The following is a 21,473-nucleotide window of genomic DNA, read 5'->3' on the forward strand; positions in this document are numbered from 1 at the left end:
CAGAGATGTGCAGCAGAATCTGGGCCTCAAAACCTTAGTCTTCAGTGGATAAACTACATCTCACTACTTGAGCAATCACCTGCAATGCGGTGAACTGAACATCATGATTAGAAGTCAGGTACCTGCATTCTGATCTAGACATTCCTAAAGACTCACTATATGAGTCTGGATTTAAATTTTTCAGAATAAAATTTGACTAGTAACATGGGGGTTTCAGACAATCAATATTTGAGTTTGTCATTCAAAACATGACAACCTAAAATCAGATTAGTTTGGCAAATGCAGTTATTAGCCTCTCTGCTTCTCACGTGTGAAAAGCTGGAATAGTAACATAACTTACTATGCTTTGCGATGTAAAATAATAAAAAAACACTACATGGTACATACCGTAGCGATGGGTATCAGAATATTTACAGTAACATCTAATTTTTTTTCCAGAAAAGCTGCATTACAAATGAGTTCCCCCAATAATATACACCCTTACAGTTCATACATAAATAAAACCATTCTTGTCATATATATAATTATTCTGCCACCAAACAAAAAGGTGCCATAAAAACGAGAGGTGCCATGGAGACTATGTTTGACTGCATTCATTTCAAGAGTGACAGACAGGTTCTTAGGTCAAACTGCAGGAGGCTCAAGGTTTTCCTGCGTGCACGCTGTCATTCATAGAGAATACAGTAAATTTTTTGTGCCATCTTTACCATTGCAACAATTAGCATGAAACAGACATGAAAACAGACACTGTGTCTCAGAAATACATGACTTCACAAGTCTCTAAAACACGATGATGCTTGTCCTGTCACTAAGCATTTAGCTTTGACAAGGGCTCGGCAGTGTATCATTTAACCAAAGCACTCACTGTAAAAGTTTACTCATCTGTGGGAAATGACACTGCATATTTGCAGCTTCACTGGGGACTCAAAGAGGTTAGGTTATATAGATTCACTGTATAGGTTTGCTTCTTTCTTGATGCACAATCTAAAATGTGCTACAGCTTTGCCATGCCTTCTTGACTTTGCCTCATTAATTTCGTCTGTATTAAAATGAGGTACTGTGTACATAGCTTAGATGGGGACTTTTGAGGGGGTTTTCCCCTAATCAGATAAACTATAAATTTTAGATATAAAAAGGATCTATACGTAGCAAACAATTAAAACAGATACGTACACATATATAGTTTGTTCTATTAATTAGGCCTCAATTTCAAAATAAAAGCATTTTCTAACAAGAGGTTTCTATATTTAAAAAGTATTCCAAATATTTACACTACAGATACATATTTTATATGTATGTAAAAGCAAATAATTCACAATAGTAGCAATCTTAAAAATAATTAAGTTTCTTTAATGAGCAATTTAATTCAAATATGTAAACAATTAGACACCAGAGTAAGTTAGGATCAGAAATAGGCAGTTCTTTTATGCTGTACAAGTTAAGAGTTTATTTTAAATGACAAAAAAAACCTGGAAAAAGATGATCTGACCAATATTTTGGAGAAAATGCTTTTCAAACTAAAAATTTTTCATGCTAATCAGAATTCTGAGTAATAGTCTACTATTGATTCTGTGATTAAGTACGTGTTGTTGTCTTTGAGTAAAGACCTAAGACTTGGGCACATGCAGATAGGACACGATGCAGATGTTCATGCAATGACAGTAACGGCTCTTCCAGAGTCTATTTCACAAATCAGTTAGGATTAAGCAAACAAGTGTGCACTGCTCATAGAAGCCCACTAAGGGATGGAGTCACAGATGCAGACTTGAAGTTACCATTCTTATTAAAAAAATATTTCAGCCGTAGTATAGTCTCAGAACAGAGGAAAACACCAGAGGCAAACCAAAATTAGGTCTCGAAGCAGAGACAGAGGAGAAGGCAGAGAGGCAAAGCTATATAATGTTACACAGGGAGGATGAAGGCCATTTTATTGTGTTACTAGTAGCATTTAAAAAAAAAAAAAAAGCAAAGCTCACAATGGGTTTGACTATATGGCAGGACTGGATGAAGCATAAGGCTCATAATTCATGAAAGACAACAAAAGCAGACATAAAAACATAGGCCAAGCTCAAGTCTAGAAAATCAGGGTTGCATGTGGGGAAGAGAAAAGAAAACCATAAAAACTGACATAAATGATGTACGGTTGATAAAATGATTCTGTCTCTTGGCTATTCTCTCTCTGTTTGAGCACTAGTGAGGTGTTGGTCATCATCTGTCCTGGTTTCAGCTGGTCCTTTTCGGCACCCAAACACAGACATGAAAAGTTCGAGATAATGACAGATCTGACCAGAGCATGTTAAAACAAATTTGTGATAAGCTTTCATTATATTAGTTTAATAGTCGCTGGTTACAGTGTTGATTCATTTGCTCTCAGAGCTGTTGTGCTTGTTCTCAGAGTTGCGTTATGCAACACCTTACTTTCCGTATAGTGGATATATGCTGCGAGCCACCCTGCGGTGTTACCTGCGTGACCACAAAGAGAAAAACGTCTGTTGTGGTTTAACCCAGCAGGCAGTTAAACACCACACAGCCGTTTGCTCACTCCCCCACAGTGGGAGTAAAATTCGTGGGCTGAGATAAAAACAGTTTAATAGGATAGAAAAGGAAGGGAAATAACAACAGCAGCATATACAGAACAAGTGATATACAGTGCAATTGCTCACCACTGGCCAACTGATGCCCAGCCAGTTTCCAAGCAGTGATCACTGCCCCCTGGCCAACTCCCCCGCCCGCTTCTATACTGAGCATGATGTCATACGGTATGGAATAGCCCTTTGGCCAGTCTGGGTCAGCTGTCCTGGCTGTGCCCCCTCCCAGCTTCTTGCTGCAGGGCATGAGAAGCCGAAAAGTCCTTGACTAGTGTAAGCACTGCTCAGCAACAACTAAAACATCCGTGTGTTATCAACATTATTCTCATCCTAAAATTACCATTTTGGCAGCAACATCTGAGAGCTGGTAAGTAACATGGATAGTAAAGATGTAGCATAACATTTAGATTTTCATTAGTATAGTACATCTGCGCAATATAACTTCCCTGAGTTCACTGCACTTAAGAGGTTTTTTTCCACGTAGGTTTAAATCTGAAGTGACAGACTGTATCATGAGAAAGACAGCTAAAAGAAGCCAACTTTAGAAGTCACAAATTCAGAAAACATTGAAGAGATTGGCAAGTGCTTCACCAAACATTTACATTAAACATGAATTGTTGTTCTGATTACATCTTAAAGCCAGTAAATGAAGAATCATTTTTTTTAAACAGTTACTCATCTCCTACAAGCATTTATTTTTAATTTTTTTAAAGCACAGCTTATCAGTGCAAAGTATTAATCTCTCAAATAAGTTACCTTTATGAAACACTACTACAAAAGTGTAATTAGTCATATTAACTACAAAAAAGATAGGTCTCATACCCGCTCTTTGCATTTTTGTGTTTTTTGTTTGTTTTTTAAATAATTATTATTCATGGCAGATACGTACCAACTTTATCAAATAATTACACAAAGTGTGTGGTTTTGCTACAAGCTATCACTGCTCCCACTGAAGTCAGGACAAATGACCACAACTAAACAAACCGGGCAGGTGGTGGAAATTAACCCTAACTTTTACATTACATTTGGACACAGCAAGTGCTCTGATATTTGCATCTGATTCTGTCCAAAATACTTGCTCAGTTTTCTGATAAGTGACCAAGTCTTTTCTCATCTATTTGTTTTCAATTGTGAAAAGCTCAAAATGCTTTCAGAAAGGGAGTGAATTTGTAGAGATTGTATGATCTGATCTTCCAGGGAGGGTTTCACAACCATTCCCCTGTCTTGCACTGGTAGATATAACTAGTTCACAGTAGGAGAAATATTTAAATATGTCAATTCTCGCCTATGCATGTTGACAGTATTGACAGCCAAAGTAAATCCCCAAGATCTGTGACAGAGGATGAGGCATGACTTAACACTACTCAATCTATTTTAAAGAAAGACCTAAAATGAAATACCGGAGAGGAATGAATTAGTACTGAACAGAATGGTGACTATTGTCTGTAATAACATTATTATGAGAATTACTACGTGCATTATACTACATATACACAAGAAACCAAAAGATATCCATAAAAAGTGAGCAGAATTGACCAACCCACACCACCAGACTAGGTTTCTTAACCATGTTAACTTTTCAAAACTGTACCTGACACATATGATTTCTGCCTGTAAGAAAAGAGATAGCATAACAATATTCTGAATTTATAAGGAAAATAATACTTAATTTCAAGGTCTGCTACAAGGAAGTCTGAAGTAAAAGTTAAGCAACTACTCCAACTAGCTGTATTAATGATGCCTTAGGAGCAGAGGCCAAGCACCCAACGCAAATGCAGCTCAAGCAGCTTAAAGTTATGCCTTCAGGGTTAGCAAAAGAGAAGAGGTTACATATGCTGACAAACGGAACATTTTCATCGTTTAAACAGATCACCCATGTTCTACTATCAATTCTTTCAAAATGCCGGTGCTCAGTTTTTGCTGCTCTTTTTGGACAGCAGTTTCCATACCTTCATTGCTCTGTAACATACTACACAGCAGTAGAATAAATGTGGTTCTTTAACCGATCACATCAAGAACTGGACAACAGCTCAATAACATCTCCTAAAGCCTAGCGCAACAGAATCAGTTTTAATCCTCCAGAACCCACACAAGGATGCTATAGATTGCTTTGTTTCTCTTTAGAATATACCTTCTGACTTTATTTGGCAGGTAAACATTTTCAAGAAGCAGCTAGGAAAAGGCTTAAGACTCCTTCTATAAGATGTCTGGAACTTATTTCTGATTAAGTAAAAATAATACACCCTTTGCTTTTAATAGGCACAGAATCACAATATCCCCATCCACCCTAACTTGAGTTTATTGCTAAAAAATTGCTGCAGTGGAATTAAAGCTCAAACATGAACCAAAAGAGTAATGAGCACTGCTAGATGAGCTCTAACAGCATAGAAATAACCATAGCAATTTTACTCAGACTCTACTATAAACATCAGTTTGTAGATCTGATTTAAAAAAAAAAAAAAAAACCATGATTGATCATGTAAGTTGGACTTGCTACTTAACTGTAATAAGGTACAATGTGAACTGTGCATGCACAGTATTTCTGAGAGCTTTCATAGTACCATGAAAATTAATCTGATGAGACTGAGCTTTTCCAGTGATGCTTTCACTTATAACGCTTTGCAATACCTTTACCTGTAATTGCCCTTGTCAAAAAGACTGTGGATTCATAATGCAGACTTATTAAACTGAAGTCTTCAAGCAACTCTGACAGTGATGATAGCAGTTTTATAAGCTGAAAAGCCCCTAATTAATTTCATAATTAAGAACTGTTTTCCATTATACATTCCTGTATTATTAACTTATACGTAGCAGAGGTTAAGAAGAGTAAAGATATCCTACACATCTGCTAAAGCTGCCTTCTAGGATTTTCACATTTTTATTATTATATTTTCAGGTAGACATCACTGTAGAATCCAGAAGATTTGGTAAAACACAATTCTGTATTGTTTTGCCTCTCCAAAACTCTACAAACATTACCTCACTTATACATAACTCTACTGCGTGTTACTTCGGTTTTAGTGCAAAGGAGAGTACTCAACACAAGCTAATACTATGATTAAGTACCATACTATCAAAAAGGGTGGTGGGGGAAGAAGCCACACAGCTTTAGGTAAGTACACAAAGAACAGCCTTTTTTTTAGAGCTCTAACCTGGGATCACGAGTTTCAGCTGCTTCGCATTCTGCTACTGGCCTTTTAGCTGAGGTTAAGCAATCACTTTTCTCCATCTCAGTTTTCCCATCTGTAAAAGGGAGGTAGAGACATTCACTCCATTTCACAATTGTTATGACATCTATAAAGAGGCATTCCAAGGAGTATTGTTACTATGAAATATACATTAATTATGATTCATCATTGGTCTATTTATCATTGTATTAACAGCACTTGTTCCTGTTTTCCTTTCAGTTACTGAGAGGACACATTGTTATCAGTCCAGCAAAAATGAAACTTATGTTTTTATTTTTACTAAATAATGACTTACATTTCTTTCTTTGTTTAGGGATAAAATATAACATGGGATTCCAGCAACCAAAAAAAGTAAGTTTTCAGAAGTACATAAGGAAAGTTGTACCCATACTCAGAGTATGGAGTACAGATAGAGATGGCCCAGATAAGGCCACTAGACTGTGGGAGATGAAGCATTGAAAAGAAAAGATGCATCAAAGCTTTGCCATGAAGTGCAAATTTCCCTTTTAAAATACGAATTTGATAAGCTATGCAACGTTAGTTTTATGAGTTTTTTCCTAGACTGGATATCGCTAAAAGATACTGTAAACTTTGCATATCTTAATATTCTCTATGAAATCGTACTGATCAAATTAATGTCTTGAGAGGTACTTAAAGATAGGCTAAAGAAAAATACTGGTGAAATTCCTCCATCTAGTGGCTGTTAGCACACTCACAGCAGCAGTGACACCCCACCACAGCCATTCACCATTTCATAGTTAAAAGACAAGTGCAAAATATGCAAAGGAACAACTGTGCAGCTGCCAGCTGTTACCCAAATGCCATTGCCTGGTGAAATCAGTGTGGTGTGACTGACATCCCTCCATCTCTACAGCTCCAGCTTGACCTTCTTGATGAAGGGTTACACTGACATAAGACGTTCAAATCCTGGCATTTGAAATCCTGGCATTTGAGTTTCTCAGAAACTGTAGGTTCATTGTCATCATTAAAGCTGTGAATATCTAGGAATTCTGAATTTGATAACCTTGAAATATCAGCCACATCATGAGTAAATAAGACTGAATTTCAGCCACTCTGTAAAGGGTAATATTTAGAAATACATCTGGTATTTTACATAGACAAAAACCTTAATACACCTTTGACTACCAGAAACAACCTCTGAATAAGAGCAGAGTACAACAATCGCTCCCAACAACTGAATATGTAGTGTCTTGTATAACAAGTTATCAGTTGCTTTCCCAGTCTGCCCATCACATACCACCTCCAACACCAGAACAGCCAGTAAAAAGGTTTTAGAAGCCTAACTTCTGCAATAACTTGCACAGTACTCTAAAAATTGTTATAATTAATAATACTGATCTGAGTTTTGTATAATAGTGATCCATTTAAGCAAGTCACCTACAAAATAATACAATTTGATTTTTCTTGTTCTTTTGTCACCAATACTTTTTGTAATGAATACCAAGTCTCTTTTTTTTTTCACCTCTCACCCTTAGAGAAGGATGTGGCTAGATATGACCTTCATGACAGCACAAGTTTGATAAGTTACCTATAGCATCTCTTTTTTCAGCCAGAGACTTGTATAACCACTATTACAATTAAGATTTAATCTGCCACCTTGAAAGAACATGACCCTACTGATCCCCATACTGTACACCTTAAAATTCACCCAGTATCTTATTTCTGAAGCCAGTTTTAAATACTATTAGGAAGCAAATAAAGACTGAAAATCAGAAATTTACAATTTATAAAACCTCTAAATAAACATGAGTGTTTTAGGTAAGCAAAACACATTCTGCAACTACATCTGCCTCCTCTGTTGAAATACTCCCTAGTGGTTCTTATGCCACGTGGCTTCCAGAGGAGTTCTCAAAACAGGGATGACGTGTAGTTAAACAGCATCCAGAACCTAATTTTAAATCTTAGAGGTATAGACATGTAGACAGGGATTTAATCCGGCTGCTTTGAGAAGCAGGAAGTAATGGAGCACATCTGGGCTGTATGCCAAAAGAAATATTAACTGGTGAGATCCACCTAATGAAAAAGAGCAGGTCCCAGAAACCCCTTACCCATAGACCTGCTTTGCTTACTCCGTTTTCACTTGCCTAATCCCAGCCACAGCTCATTCCCACCCTTTACTGCTTCTCATCAAGTCTCAAATGCTTTGGTCCTAGGCTCACCTCACTCAAGCCTCCCTTTGGGGTCCCTATGCATGCTGCTCTCACCAAACCCACCACTTCTCTGCGAAGCCTCCACATTGTCACTGCAGTCCTTTCTGCTTCCCTCTTCCCACTCTTGCTCCCTCTACATCTTCACTCCACTTTACAAACACTATAAACCTCCCTCCCCTGTCAGGCTTCACTCTGTGCACAACTGCCCTCACTGCAAAGATAAGCTACTTAAAGAAGGGAGGGGAAGAAAAAAAAAAAACAACAAAACCAAACAGATTTGTGTGACAACAGACAGTCTGGAATAATTAAGTCAGTCCTCAAAATACTCAGATACGTTGTCTTTGAAATTTCCACAAAAGGTATCTAAGACAAAAGTATTTATCAAAGTCTGGTTATAGGCACCACCTAAAATACAGGTAAATCCAAATCTGAACTAGAATTTACCGGTTCAGGCTCATCTCAGCCTTTGATAGTTCATGTAAGCACAGAACAAGATGATAAGAGAAAAGTCATTACCACAATGTAGGCACAGCATTGAGGACTTGCAGCAATTCCTTTTATTATACAGTTCTGCTGGACTCGGAGTGTATGAACAGATCCACATTAAGTTGTACAAGCTGTTAATAGTGACACACTCTCACTCACCAACATCTTTCATCTTTTTTTCCCCCCATCAGGACTGTGTTTCCAGCAATAACCGGGATAGAAGATTACGAAAAAATACTGCAGACGGAGTAGCAACAGTAAAGCAGAGCGATTCATTACATCTACCTGAAAATGTACCCACTAAGCTTCAAAGCACAGACAGAAGGCAAAGCAGCATAATGTTTGCTATGAAAGATCAAGAGAAAGGTGAAGAAATTAATTCCATCAGGCTCCATAAACGGAGGAGGAGATTTATAATTAAGAAGAGCCCAATTCTGATTTCCATGAACAGCTCCATTCTCAACCTGCCCACACTTAAATCTGAGGACAGAAACAACAACAAGTGGAAAAGCCTCTATCAGATCCAAAGAGAAAGAAAGCGGATAATGAGAGAAACTTGTTCTAAATACAAGAGTAATAATAGAAGAATAATCACTCCTTATCATGTTTCTAGAATATTTGTAGAAGATAAATACAGAGTTTTATACTGTGAAGTACCAAAAGCCGGCTGCTCTAACTGGAAACGTGTGCTCATGGTTCTCAACGGGCTGGCTTCTTCCACAAAAGATATCCAGCACAACACGGTGCACTATGGAAACTATTTAAAAAGGCTGGATGGGTTTGATCACAAAGGAATTTATCATAGGCTCAACACTTACACAAAGATGCTTTTTATTCGTGAACCTTTTGAAAAGCTGGTATCTGCATTTCGGGACAAGTTTGAACATCCAAACAATTACTACCACCCAGTTTTTGGAAAAGCCATCATTTCCAGATACCGTGTCAATGCCACCAAAGAAGCATTAAGGACAGGCTCTGGAGTCAAATTTAAAGAGTTCATTCAGTATCTCCTGGACGTACATAGGCCAGTGGGTATGGATATCCACTGGGATCATGTCAATAGGCTTTGCAGCCCATGTTTAATAGACTATGACTTTGTTGGGAAATTTGAAAGTATGGAAGAGGATGCAAACTTTTTCTTGCACTTAATCGGTGCTCCACAAAATTTAACTTTCCCCAAGTTTAAAGATAGGCACTCCAATGAAGAAAGAACTACCACTAAAATTACACAACAGTATTTTGCAGAGCTTTCTCCTTCTCAACGACAACGAAGCTATGACTTTTACTACATGGATTATTTGATGTTTAACTACTCAAAACCTTTTGAAGATTTATATTGATTTGAGAGCTAGGACATTTCCACAGTCATATCAGTTGAATTGCATAACCAGGTGGCTTCTGTTTATATATACTTGTCTGTTAGTAAACAATCGGTTGAAGAGCAGGAAAAATTCCAAAACAGAACCTAAGTGGCTAGTGATGTTTACACCTCCACCTTGATTGCCTCCTTTTTCAAATCATATTTTTTTCTATAATTTCTCCATATGAAACATATGTACATACATGTACAATATTATATGTCAGGGCTCCCAAATAAAGCACATGATTTTCCATGCTGGCGTGGCCTGTGTTTGCACTGGGAGGATGGTTTGAAACTGGGGAAACACAGCTGACAATTCTACAGTGGAACCAGTATTTCAAGCTCTTTACTATTTAGAAACTAAGTCTGAAAGTGACAGAGTAGCAAGAAAAAAAAAAAAGCCACACACCAAGTAATATTTACAGTTCAAACTCTGCAACACACGAAGCCATACACTAAACAGGCACTACGTATCTGAGTTGGTCATAGATTGTTATTTCCCAATATTTGTAAGTTAGTTAGGGAGAAAAAGTCTATCACACTTACACTGTTCAAAAACACATTGGTGAAAACAACTAATACTTAATGACCATGTGAGTGCAGTATTAAACCAGATGTTGCAATTCAGAGTGAGGATGTGTTCTCCCCCTTCAATATTTCCCTTATGGCGCATTCATCTGCAAAAAGATAAAATGCAAACATTTGCATCGTTATAAATGTTATTAAGATTCTTTTAATCCTTTGCATTAACATAAATTTCTGGTTTAATCTTCATAGTCACCAGGAATATAAAATCTTTCCTTCATAGTAACAAGTAAGAATAACTGCAACTTCCTGCCCAACAGTGTAGTTCTTTTCATTGCTGCAAACAATTTGCACTTGTTTATTCCAGTAACAATTAGACCTGACTTAACATACAAAAAATATAGCAGGTGTTTTAGTTCAGTTGTTCATTTTCTATACTTAAAGAGAAGACTTACTTTCATCTCTAGCAGAAATCTCCCACAATAATCAAACACTAGACCTTCCACTCGTTTTGTAAATCTTCACACTAATTCTGTACACAGTATCCTTGTTTACATGTCATTTAACCACTTAAAATCATGACACTTAAATTGGCCATATTGGAACAAGTCTCAAACTGCCACAATGCCAAACTTGAACTCCACAGTAATTTCTAGAGTTTGTATTTCACAACCAAGAATTCTACCACAACTGGCACTGTACAAATGTACAAACACCTAAGAGGAAATACAAGTAGTTTCACATTTACAGGTTCAGATCCAAAAAGAACAAAAAAAGCCACCAACCACCAAAAAAAAACCCAAACAACTTTACTCATAGTTTCATGCATCACAGGTATTGGCACCACAGGTTCCCCAGAAGCATCCAATATCTTTTTTGGGGTTTTTTTTTTGTTTGGTTGGTGTTTTTTTTTTAATTTTATTTTAATAGGGGGAAAAAAAAGTTTCAAAATACCTTGTATTGAACACTTTACTGACAAATACTTCACATGTCATGTCTGACATCAGACTTTCATTTTTTTGTTCAGAGAAAAACTGTTTGCATTAGAAAGGTAATGTGGAACTTGCGCTGTTCCATGAAACCAGTTACCATTCCCGGTCTGCACAAGCTCCTCATCACTGCCTTGCTCCTGCAGCTAACCACCTATCCCCCCTTTTCACCCCCCCCAGATGCTTGTTGATCTGCTTACACGACTAGGGAACAGCCTTTTTATTCAAAGTGATTTTTCTGCTAGCCCAGCTCAGATCAACAGCAACAGGCTGGGGGCTATTCACCTGGGCTGCTCTGCCAACAGGTAAGTGTGGCAGATAACCTCATTCAACAGGTCACACTGAGGAGTATCCTGGGGAAAACGAGGCACGTTAATCACTTCCTAATGCAGACAGAAGAGAACATTCATTCTGATAGTGGTGGGATCTACTGGGGGGAAGGGGGAGGCACAGTCAGGACCACCACTAGGAATCTGAGTTATGCCATCCTTAGCATTTAATGATATTAAGTGCTCTAAGAACTGACAGTACTCTAATTGATGCAGTTGATTTGCCAGTAGTTACAGAAATCACAAATAGACACCAACACAAGGAAAGGATGATATAAATATTGGAGCCCTCGTAGCTTCTTTTTCAGGGTCTGACCTTGCAAGCAGGTCAGTGTACCAGAGCACAGTGTGTTATAACTGCTCCTGCAGACCAGTGCTGAACTCATTCAAGTCAGCGCGTGAACTTCCACCGAGAGAAGAATCTCAATTCACCTTATTGCAGCACCTTTATAGCAGAAGAGAACATGCAGACTCATAGGTTAGCTCTGCGATGCAACCAGAGTAAAGCTGGATATCATTTGTATCCAGACCTCTGCTAGTTTTAGAGATCTCTAAGGGAAAGATTGAAGAACTTAATCCTACAGCTAGATTCACATCAAAGACCTGACTTTCTCCTTCCTCCTCCCCCCTCACCCCAGTTCCTTTTCAGCTTAATCTACATGTACACATAAATTGATAGAGCCACAAGGTCATGTTTACATCTGGAAGACTTTGTTGGTACAGTTACACATCAGTAAAGTGTTCACTGTATGAGTGGAAAAAAATACCAGCAAAATTGCACTTCTGATTGTATCAAACTGGTGCTTTTCCTACCACTAGCCCCCCCCAAAATCTAGTTTAATTAAAACCCTTTACTACTTCAATAAAAGCTAACAACAGGGGAATAATATTTTTAATGACAAATGAAGACTTTGGCAGGGTTTTATTTTGTCTGGGGTAACAAGCATTCTTTAAACAAAGACTGCTAAATAAAGGATTTGCATGTTTATGCCAAGCTGTATATGGTACAGTAGCATCTGTTTTACAGTATCTCAAGGAAAACAGAAGTATCCTTCTAAATACTTGAACATATTTACTACTGGCTAGTTGCATTAATTTGGCTTTGTTACTTTCATCACTTACTCCCTACTGACTAGCAGAAACAAGGCAAGAAATGGTTTCAAAGAAAAAAAATCAGATCTGTAAAGATATATATTTTAAAGCCAGATGAGTAAACAATGTTTTCATATAAATCAAAATGTTTAAATAAAAAGCAACAATTTTAACTAGATGGTATTAAGTTTTCAGACTGCTCATTTGCCTTTGGATAATCTTGTCTTTTTCCCAGATATAAAAATCTTTACATCTTCATTTTTGATAATGCAACTGAACTTTTTTCAGAGTTGTTAATTCTGATTTTTTTTTTCCATATTTTACTCTTCTCTTCATATGGAAATTTATATTCAGTTTCATATGGAAAGTGGAAATTCAAGATTTTGTACAAAAACTCCCATTTCCAGACAAACAGCCTAGTTCAGAGGTCAGCCAAGGTAAACATCTTGTATTTCTATAATTAGCCGAAATCATTTTGTCAATCCAATTTTTTTTAGTTCTTCTTGATGCATCTTAGGCAAGAGGTGAATTTTGTTACTACTGGACTGTTTACAGAACTGTACTCCTAGTTCTCACCTTAAAATTTTTTTCAATATTTTCACTCCCAGTCCTTTTCTGCCCTACCTCTCTACTCACAACTTCTATCGTCTTAGAACTCTGTCCACTGTAGCGTTAATCACTACAAATAGCTGAGGTGCAGACAGCAGTCAAACTGCCCCAGCGTCTTCCCTCCCCACACACGTTGCACAGACCTGCCTCCCAGCTACATAAACCCATTCTTAGGTTGCTTCCAGTACTGGAGATACTTTACTTGATTCTAGCTGGGGCAGCCCTCCATTACTCCTGATATATATACAACTTCCAAAATCCGTATTTCCCATTTTAGGATTTCAGTGACCAGCATGTTAGGAGTCAAATGTTCACAGTAACAATTCAGGGGTGAGGACCCAGCTAAAGCAGTCACAGAAGTTGAGGTATGAAGACACTGAAACACCAATAGATCAGAATCTTAGACCTTATGCCTCAAAGCAGTCTAAAGCCTATAGTTGAAAAATGGAAAGGGATTAACTCAGATACAAAAATAAATTGTGTAAACTAAGTAGGTGTTCCCTGAATGAATCAATAAGAGACCATTTTTAAGAGGCAAGACCATCATCTAAACGAAGACCAGTTTGTTAGCCAGCTTTTGCTGTCCTGGCACTCCAAGCTGCCCGCTGCAGCTCTGTCACACATAGGTTCTTCAGCACCAGAACTACACTGACAAGTCACCCAGAACGCAGCCAAGTGAAACATACTGAACCGTGCAATATGCAGTTTATTACCTGCCTTTGCAAAGTCTGAAACTCAAAACAGCAATCATTTTTTAATTAAGGGGTAATTTAAAAACTTGACATTGGGATGCTCTGTACATAAAGTTCATGAGGACCTGAACATAGTCATCTCCTTTGAGACACCCGTGTGCTTAAAAAAAGTTATCCTTGTCACGTGCACAAATTGAGTCATGGTGATTTGCAGGTCTTTGTATTATAAGAGCTCCCCACACTACAACAGATATTTACTATGGTTGACCTCATACCAGTACTGTCGGTTTATGGGGGTTTATGCCTCTAAAAATAAAAAAGAATCAAGAGATTAAAGTGAATTTTCTTAACTCCTTATGTCCATAACTTTTCAGAATTCGCATGATGGGGTTCCAACACTTTTTTCATAATCACCACCAATATTTGAGTACATCAGACTACACAATATCAAAACTGAATATGGACTGAGGATAGGAGATCACCTTTTTTGCCACAATTTGGTTTAATGGTTTACAGCTTATCTTCATAATGACTGAAGTAAAGAGTTTTTGAAGTTTTTAAAGTGTAGGTACCGAGTTCTGGTGGTCCTGTTCCCTCCTCAGCCTCGTTTGAGCAACTTACTGAGAAAGTCCACACTTTGGATGATCAAACAGTATCTTTTTTTGAGAGAGGATCCATAGAGTGAGAGAGCTCCACATACACGGACTGCATGTACTGTATAGTACGTGAATTTAATCCTTCGTTTCTTTGTGCTGCTTCTTCCATTTAGGTAACACCATTGCTCACAGTAGAAGCAAGAGCACACCTATCACAAATCCATGTGTAATTATCTACTTGTATACATGCATATAAAGTACATAGGAAAAAAATTGTGCAAATAGCATTATACATACTAAGGTATCTATTAACAGTAAGATTTTAATATAAGAACTCACAAATGCAGAGGGGGAGATATAATCCCACAAACTTGAATTGTAAAATGAATACAAGGAATATCAAACACACGCATTGTCTTTTAAACAACACATTGTCTTTGTTCTTGGTTTCTTTATACATTAATGAGACTTAATTAGCCAGGCCAACTCAAACAGTACCACATTATCTGGAATTACTAGATAAAATCTGAAAAGGGGGTTCTTTTTTGTTGTTGTTTTGTGTAATTATTATTGCTTTATTATTGACACAAGTTGCTTTAAATTACTGAGTTGACAAACATTCCTTTTCTACCCCCAACAAGAAATCACACAGGTAGCTGGGCACAGTCCAGCCAGCCAACCATTTGGAAGAGAAACATAACCACACAAATCTCAGCCTGATCTGTTCATTTTAATTTCAGTGATACCAGTGAAATAGATACCCATTTTAATTTCAGTGAACAGCAGCATCTGCATGCGGCAGTAGTTTGTTTTCAGAGCACAACATGAGAGACAAGTCACAGCACAGCCTGTTTGAGCCAATATTGCTTCAAGGGATTATTTTCAGGTTGGCATTGTTATTTGTGGTGCCTCAGCATGCACCTGCACACTCTTGAACAATGACTTGGGAAGTGTCCCAAGACAACAGCTACTGGTTAAGAAGGGCCAGCAGTTTTCTTAGCTTTCATCAATGGAACCTAGCAGACAAGCCTGTAAACAAACATCTCTAACGGCTTCCAGCGTGATACTGCTGTAAGAATGCACTGGAGTCAAGTACAAGAGAGTGAGATTAGCTATACCAGTGACAACTGATACTTACCACTGGTAAGTCACTCTTGCCAAAGTTTCTCAGAACTAGCCATTCAAATAGAGGCGTCCAGAATTAAACATGCAGTTAGACTCACAGTGGATTCAAGTTTTAAGAATAGCAGGCACTCACCTGTTCCACACTTCAATTTAATCTTTAAGTATGTGAAAGCATTATACATAATGCATCACTTGAGCAGTAAGGGCAAGACAATATAGAACATACTGACACAGAATGGGAAGATAGACATGATTAAGCCTTGCTCACTGACACCTAGCTATTTGGTTAACATATTATGAAGCAATTGATACAGTTAGTTGTGACTCATGCCAGAGAATAAGGATAATGACTAGTCTAATAGAGACATTCAGCCTTGTAAAAATATTTTATGGTCTGGCTTAATGAAGAATCCAAATATTGAGTTTAAAAAAAAATAACACTTTGGGAAGTCCTACGCATACACACAACTCAGTGGACAATTAACTTGCATGTAGCAAGGACCATACGTACATAACACCTTCTACACAGGCAAATCTTTTAAGTGTCATTTTCCAGGCAGTTTGTGCCACAGTGATTTTTACCCAGTTGCATGAATAAGCTCTTCCAAACTCTGCCATCTGTTGCCATTTTTGCCACCAACTTTTTTTTAAAACTGAAGACACATATTTAACAGAATTGCAGTGGAGGTCAAGTTTTCCATTATGTACCTACCTTGTACAAGACTTGAACTCTTCTGTTTAGATTCAGCTATTACAGTAGTGCTCGCCCTATGTTTCACGTTCAGCTTTATAGGACTCTCTATCAGTGATCTTTTCTAGCAGTGTCATCATTTTTTCCTGGAGCTTAAAATTATGCTGTCAAGTTATGAAAAATGAAAGAGGCTTTCACAATCCAACTTTTCCACAGTTACTTTCCCAATTTGGGATTCCAGTCCAGATTTATTTTCACTTAATACAGGAAATGTCCTCTCAACATATCCAAACATAAGTAACATCACCAGCTGCAAAAGGTGTTAAGATTACATTTAAGCAGAGGGAGCAGCAGCATGGGAAGCAATGGCCTAAGGCAACTGCACTAAGAGCTTGTCCCAACCCATTAAACACTAGTGGAGGTGGCTTCTTTCCTAAGAAATGAAAGCTCCAGGCTACAGTTCACCTTCAAATTCATAGATACAGACTAATGTATGTTACGATCACAAGAAAAAGTTATTTTTTTACTGCATCCCGTCAGTATAACCCTTTCTGGGTACCATGATGTAGCCACAGAGAAGTCACATGAAGGTGATGCCAGCTTACATATAGATACATGTACTGAAGACCACAGGGCACAGTTTTAGCTGTCTGTTTCTACAGAATGTCAAACAGCTGACCTGTTTCTACAGTATTCATTCACAACAACACTCCTACACCTAGCAGTAGTCAGGTATGCTAATGCTTAGGGCAGGTAACTGGGAGATTTGGCCTACTATTTATCTGTTATCTGACTGTTTTGGGTCTGACGCCCTAGAATTGCTCCGCTTATCTTTCCTCATCTCTGGTGTAGAGGAAAATTCAAGAATGATATAATCTTTAGCGTTTTTCATTGCATTTAATTTCCTGATCTCAAATTCATTTTTAATTCGCCTGTAGCAATTTATAATGGCTTTAGCCTGATTTTTTTTCCCCCCACCAATATCTCCTTTTCTATCAGAATTTTTTTTAGTAATACCAAAAAAAACATAGTCACTACAGCACAGATAATCTGACCAATAAAACAGACAATGTGATAGAGCAAGAGGCTACAATATTTATAGCGTCTCACATTATATTTCCTCCACTGAAATCCATACAGACATGAATCCTGCTCAAGTGACACACCGTGTACTCATCAAGGTGATAGTGTCTTTATAAATCAGGCGTACAATGACCATTTCAAGCAATGTGGAAAATGTGGCAGACATAATATGAGATGGGTTATGAATCTGACAATGTTTATCTGTGCAAAAAAAGAGGAGTTTATTTTTTACTATCTAAAAATAAATCTGATAACTTCATTAGATCATCACACCAAAACTGAACATCAGGTTTATATTACAGTCTAAGAAGCACACAGCAGCTGGTAATGATCAAAAACATTTTACGTTGGTGCTCTTTCCTAGGGAGTTTCAAAATTAACCATCCAGAATAAAAAGCTAAGCCTGCCGTATTTGTCCAAAATATACAGCTTATAAACACTCAAGAATGAACACGTGCAGAAGTCAAGTCAATTTTAGCAAAATTCAGAAGATAAAGGGATGATATATACATCCTGAAACTCTCTCTCTCCGATTACAGAAAGGAGAAAGGGAGGCAAATAAATGAGAACAATGAAATTCCAGTAAATTGTGTTAAAACACAACAACTACATATTTTCATCTAATTTCTGCACCACTCGTTCCAAAAGAGCACGACACCAACCTAAACATTTTGCCCAATCCTAATTGGAACACCACTACCCAGTTGCTCTGGAGTAACTATGAGCTGAGCACAAAAGCAGCTTGTTAAAGCTGTACCTGAGCAAGGCAATGACAAAGATGGTAAGAAACAAAGTAATTCCATCAGTGCCAGAATGACAGCAAGTTGAGTCCACTTGTTACAGCCAGGCTAAACAGGCAGCAGATAGCCCTGACTGCACAGGGCAGGACAGCCCAGCAGTCAATAATAAAAATCACACTCTCATCTTTGATTAGCAAGACAACACCGAACACAAATCTGACTCATGCCAGAGCTGGTACATCCTTGAAAGTGGTAACCCTCTGATGAAACGGATTTCCAAATCAGTTGGTTCTCATTGGTGTCTGGACATTCTGATTAAGTTAAAGAGCTTTGTATTGACTTAATTTAATTCAGTGACAAATGAGTTTAGTTGAATCCTTGCCCCCTCCCACAGAGGATGCATTTTGAGTTGCCTTCTGCATGGGTTGCGTTGCTCAGTGAGGTCCCAAATAGCATATGCTATTTATCCATTTTTTCTCTTTCACAAGGAGCTACTTCTCCCCCACTATTCATCATTCTAAACTACGAGAAATAAGTAATACCCAGAATTACAATAAGGGCTGGTTTTGAACACATTTTCCCATTCCCTAGGTTCAACTCAGAAATCAGTTTCCTTGCAGATATGTCTGACAAGCAAAGCACCCTGGAGTAACACCATCCAAAACCCTGAGCTCCCAATCCAACTGACTTTGAAGGCATTGACCCTTCTGTTCTGTTTCTGCAGTAAAAAGGCAGTCTGACATGGCTTGCTATTTGAGGAGCACTGCCCGCTCACAAGTCACGCTGACTTTGGAGCAACCTGTGGGTGTTCAAATCTCTAAAGTATCTTATTCCACTTTTCTTGTCTTCGATTCAGATTTTATGTTGTAGCCTTGCAGATTATCTGCAACCAGAATGGTTTCAAACCAGATGTGTTTGTTTCTCGCATATCAGAATCTCCTGTCCCTCCTGAAAGACATAGGACTGGGGAGAAACTACATTGCCCTGCCCAACTAGTGGCCTGGTTTTAAGTGATCTGAATCTTCTCAGCACTTTTTAAACGCATCTGCATTTGGACTAACACCTACCTTTTGCAGGTTTACATGTGCCATAAGTATCATATGATGCAAAACAGGCAGGTCTGCCAGTTTTGAAAAATCTAAGCTTATAACATGGGTTCACATTCTTCCTAAGAGCGATTAAACTCTACAGATCCACAGACTTGGATTAGCAAGGCTGAGTGTAAGAAACGCTAATGCAAATTCAAGTATATACATCTGCACTTCAGTTCTGCCATCGTTGACTGTTTGATTGGTAATTAAGGCATATATTTGGTTCCAGAGATACAGAAAAAAAACTCAAATCCCAAAGGAAGCAGTCAAATCTGAGCCCAAGGTTATTAATCATACTGCCTCTAATTGTATATAAAGTATCTTTACTCCCTCAAAAACGTTTTTTTTTAAATATTATGGGATTTAAATATGTCACAATATTCTGGATATCTTGATTAGATCTCCTTTAATATACTGCCTCCGAATAATTTGTAATTTATTTAACACCACTATAAATCTCACAGAAATGAAGAACTCTTACTAATCATTAAGATTAAGCAGAATTTTTAGCCTGACTAGACTAGCAACAAAATTTGATAAGGGAAATTTTTTTTCTTAAACAGTGCTTTTTTACTGTCTTCTTGTAATTAAAGTTTCAACCGAGGTCCCATTAGGCCAATACTGATCCCCCCCGTGAATCAGACAGACCCGCAAGTCTTCGCATTTTCAGAGTTAAGTCTCACTGGTAACTAGCATCTGGGAAGGTTTTGACTAAATCAAGCGAGAACTCAATAAGATTAAAAGCCTAAAGAATTCTGCTCCTCATTGACATTTAAAAAATTTTCTACACCATTCCCCCGATCCAGCAAGATCACATGCCCTCACAAAACACCACACAGGCTACTTTACAGGGTTGACTGCAAGGGAAGGTAGGCTACAGTGGCTATAGGTGCCAATTTCAAGTCAGGTAGCCAAAGTGCATTACAGCTCACTATAGATGCCTTCCCTCATTCAGTGGTCCCTCAAGATTACAGCATAAAAATCAGTACAGTAAAAGTCAGGGAGGGCACAGAACCTGTGCCAAGCAGAAAGCCAGTTACAGGGCAAAAGAAAAGGAAGGACTACACAGAACCCCTGGACAGAGGAAGAACTGGCTTGGGAGAAGCACTACAGGATCTGCCCAAGGGAGAACACACTATTTACACACTTGGGCAGCTGGGCCAGGACTGGTCCTGCAGTGGAACTGCTTTATATGCATTCCTCTCACTTACAGAAGCTGTAGCAGGGGCATTCTTGCTTCTTTTATGCCTTCTATGCCCCTTACATCTTCACAGTCTTCTACAAGTGTCCCCACTTGCCTCTGGCAAGAGTGCTTCCCAATTTTCTTTTCCAAACTATGATCATACATGATCTCTGTTGGGCTTCACCCATTTGTCACCTTCTGATCCTGGCTTTCACAGTTTCTCCTCTATGTTACTGTGCTGGTTTTGGCTGGGATAGAGTTAATTTTCTTCATAGTAGCTAGTATGGAGCTATGTTTTGGATTTGTGCTGGAAACAGCGTTGATAACACAGGAGTGTTTTAGCTCCTGCTGAGCAGGGCTTACACAGGGTCAAGGCCTTTTCTGCTTCTCACCCCATCCCACCAGTGAGGAGGCTGGGGGTGCACAAAAAGCTGGGAGGGGACACAAGCCGGACAGCTGACCCCAACTGACCAAAGGGGTGTTCCATACCATATGATGTCATGCTCAGCACAAAGCTGGGGGAAGAAGGAGGAAGGGGGGTGACAGGGGACATTCGGAGTGATGGCATTTGTCTTCCCAAGTAACCGTTACACATAATGGAGCCCTGCTTTCCTGGAGATGGCGGAATGCCTGCCTGCCAATGAGAAGCAGTGAATGAGTTCCCTGTTGTTTTGCTTTGCTTGCACGCACAGCTTTTGCTTTACCTGTTAAACCGTCTTTATCTCAACCCACAAGGTATTTCACTTTTACTCTTCCAATTCTCTCCCCCATCCCACTGGAGGGAGAGTGAGTGAGCGGCTGTGTGGTGCTTAGTTGCTGGCTGGAGTTAAACCACAACAGTTACCCTTACAGGGCCTATAAGAATCTCTCCCTTAGTCTTTCCCCATCCCCTTAATCAATGTGCCAGACTGCAAGGCCCAATTCAGGCTTTCGGA

The 21,473-nt window shown here is 38.5% G+C and overlaps 1 protein-coding gene and 1 long non-coding RNA gene across 6 annotated transcripts in view; one reads left to right on the top strand and one right to left on the bottom strand.

Annotated features, from left to right (window-relative positions):
* CHST8 (carbohydrate sulfotransferase 8) overlaps nt 1–10,046 on the top strand; it is a 186,144-nt gene extending 176,098 nt beyond the window's left edge. For 4 of the 5 annotated variants that reach the window (XM_087740357.1, XM_087740359.1, XM_009465752.2 and 1 more), the window contains 2 exons: nt 6,090–6,127; nt 8,625–10,046. In XM_087740357.1, coding sequence (XP_087596483.1) covers nt 6,104–6,127; nt 8,625–9,773 — 1,173 coding nt within the window. In that variant the 5' untranslated portion in view covers nt 6,090–6,103 and the 3' untranslated portion in view covers nt 9,774–10,046. Of the gene's footprint in view, nt 1–5,626; nt 5,701–6,089; nt 6,128–8,624 lie in introns of those variants that run through there. The other variant, XM_087740356.1, reaches the window with a different exon arrangement.
* The window catches only part of LOC148051040 (uncharacterized), a 177,876-nt gene that overhangs the window by 140,814 nt on the left and 15,589 nt on the right, over nt 1–21,473 (bottom strand). The gene's annotated exons all lie outside the window — the stretch shown is intronic.

The sequence above is a fragment of the Nipponia nippon genome, unplaced genomic scaffold, assembly GCF_047370975.1.
Source record: "Nipponia nippon isolate SJK-2023a ecotype South Korea unplaced genomic scaffold, ASM4737097v1 scaffold_7, whole genome shotgun sequence".
Lineage (NCBI taxonomy): Eukaryota > Metazoa > Chordata > Aves > Pelecaniformes > Threskiornithidae > Nipponia > Nipponia nippon.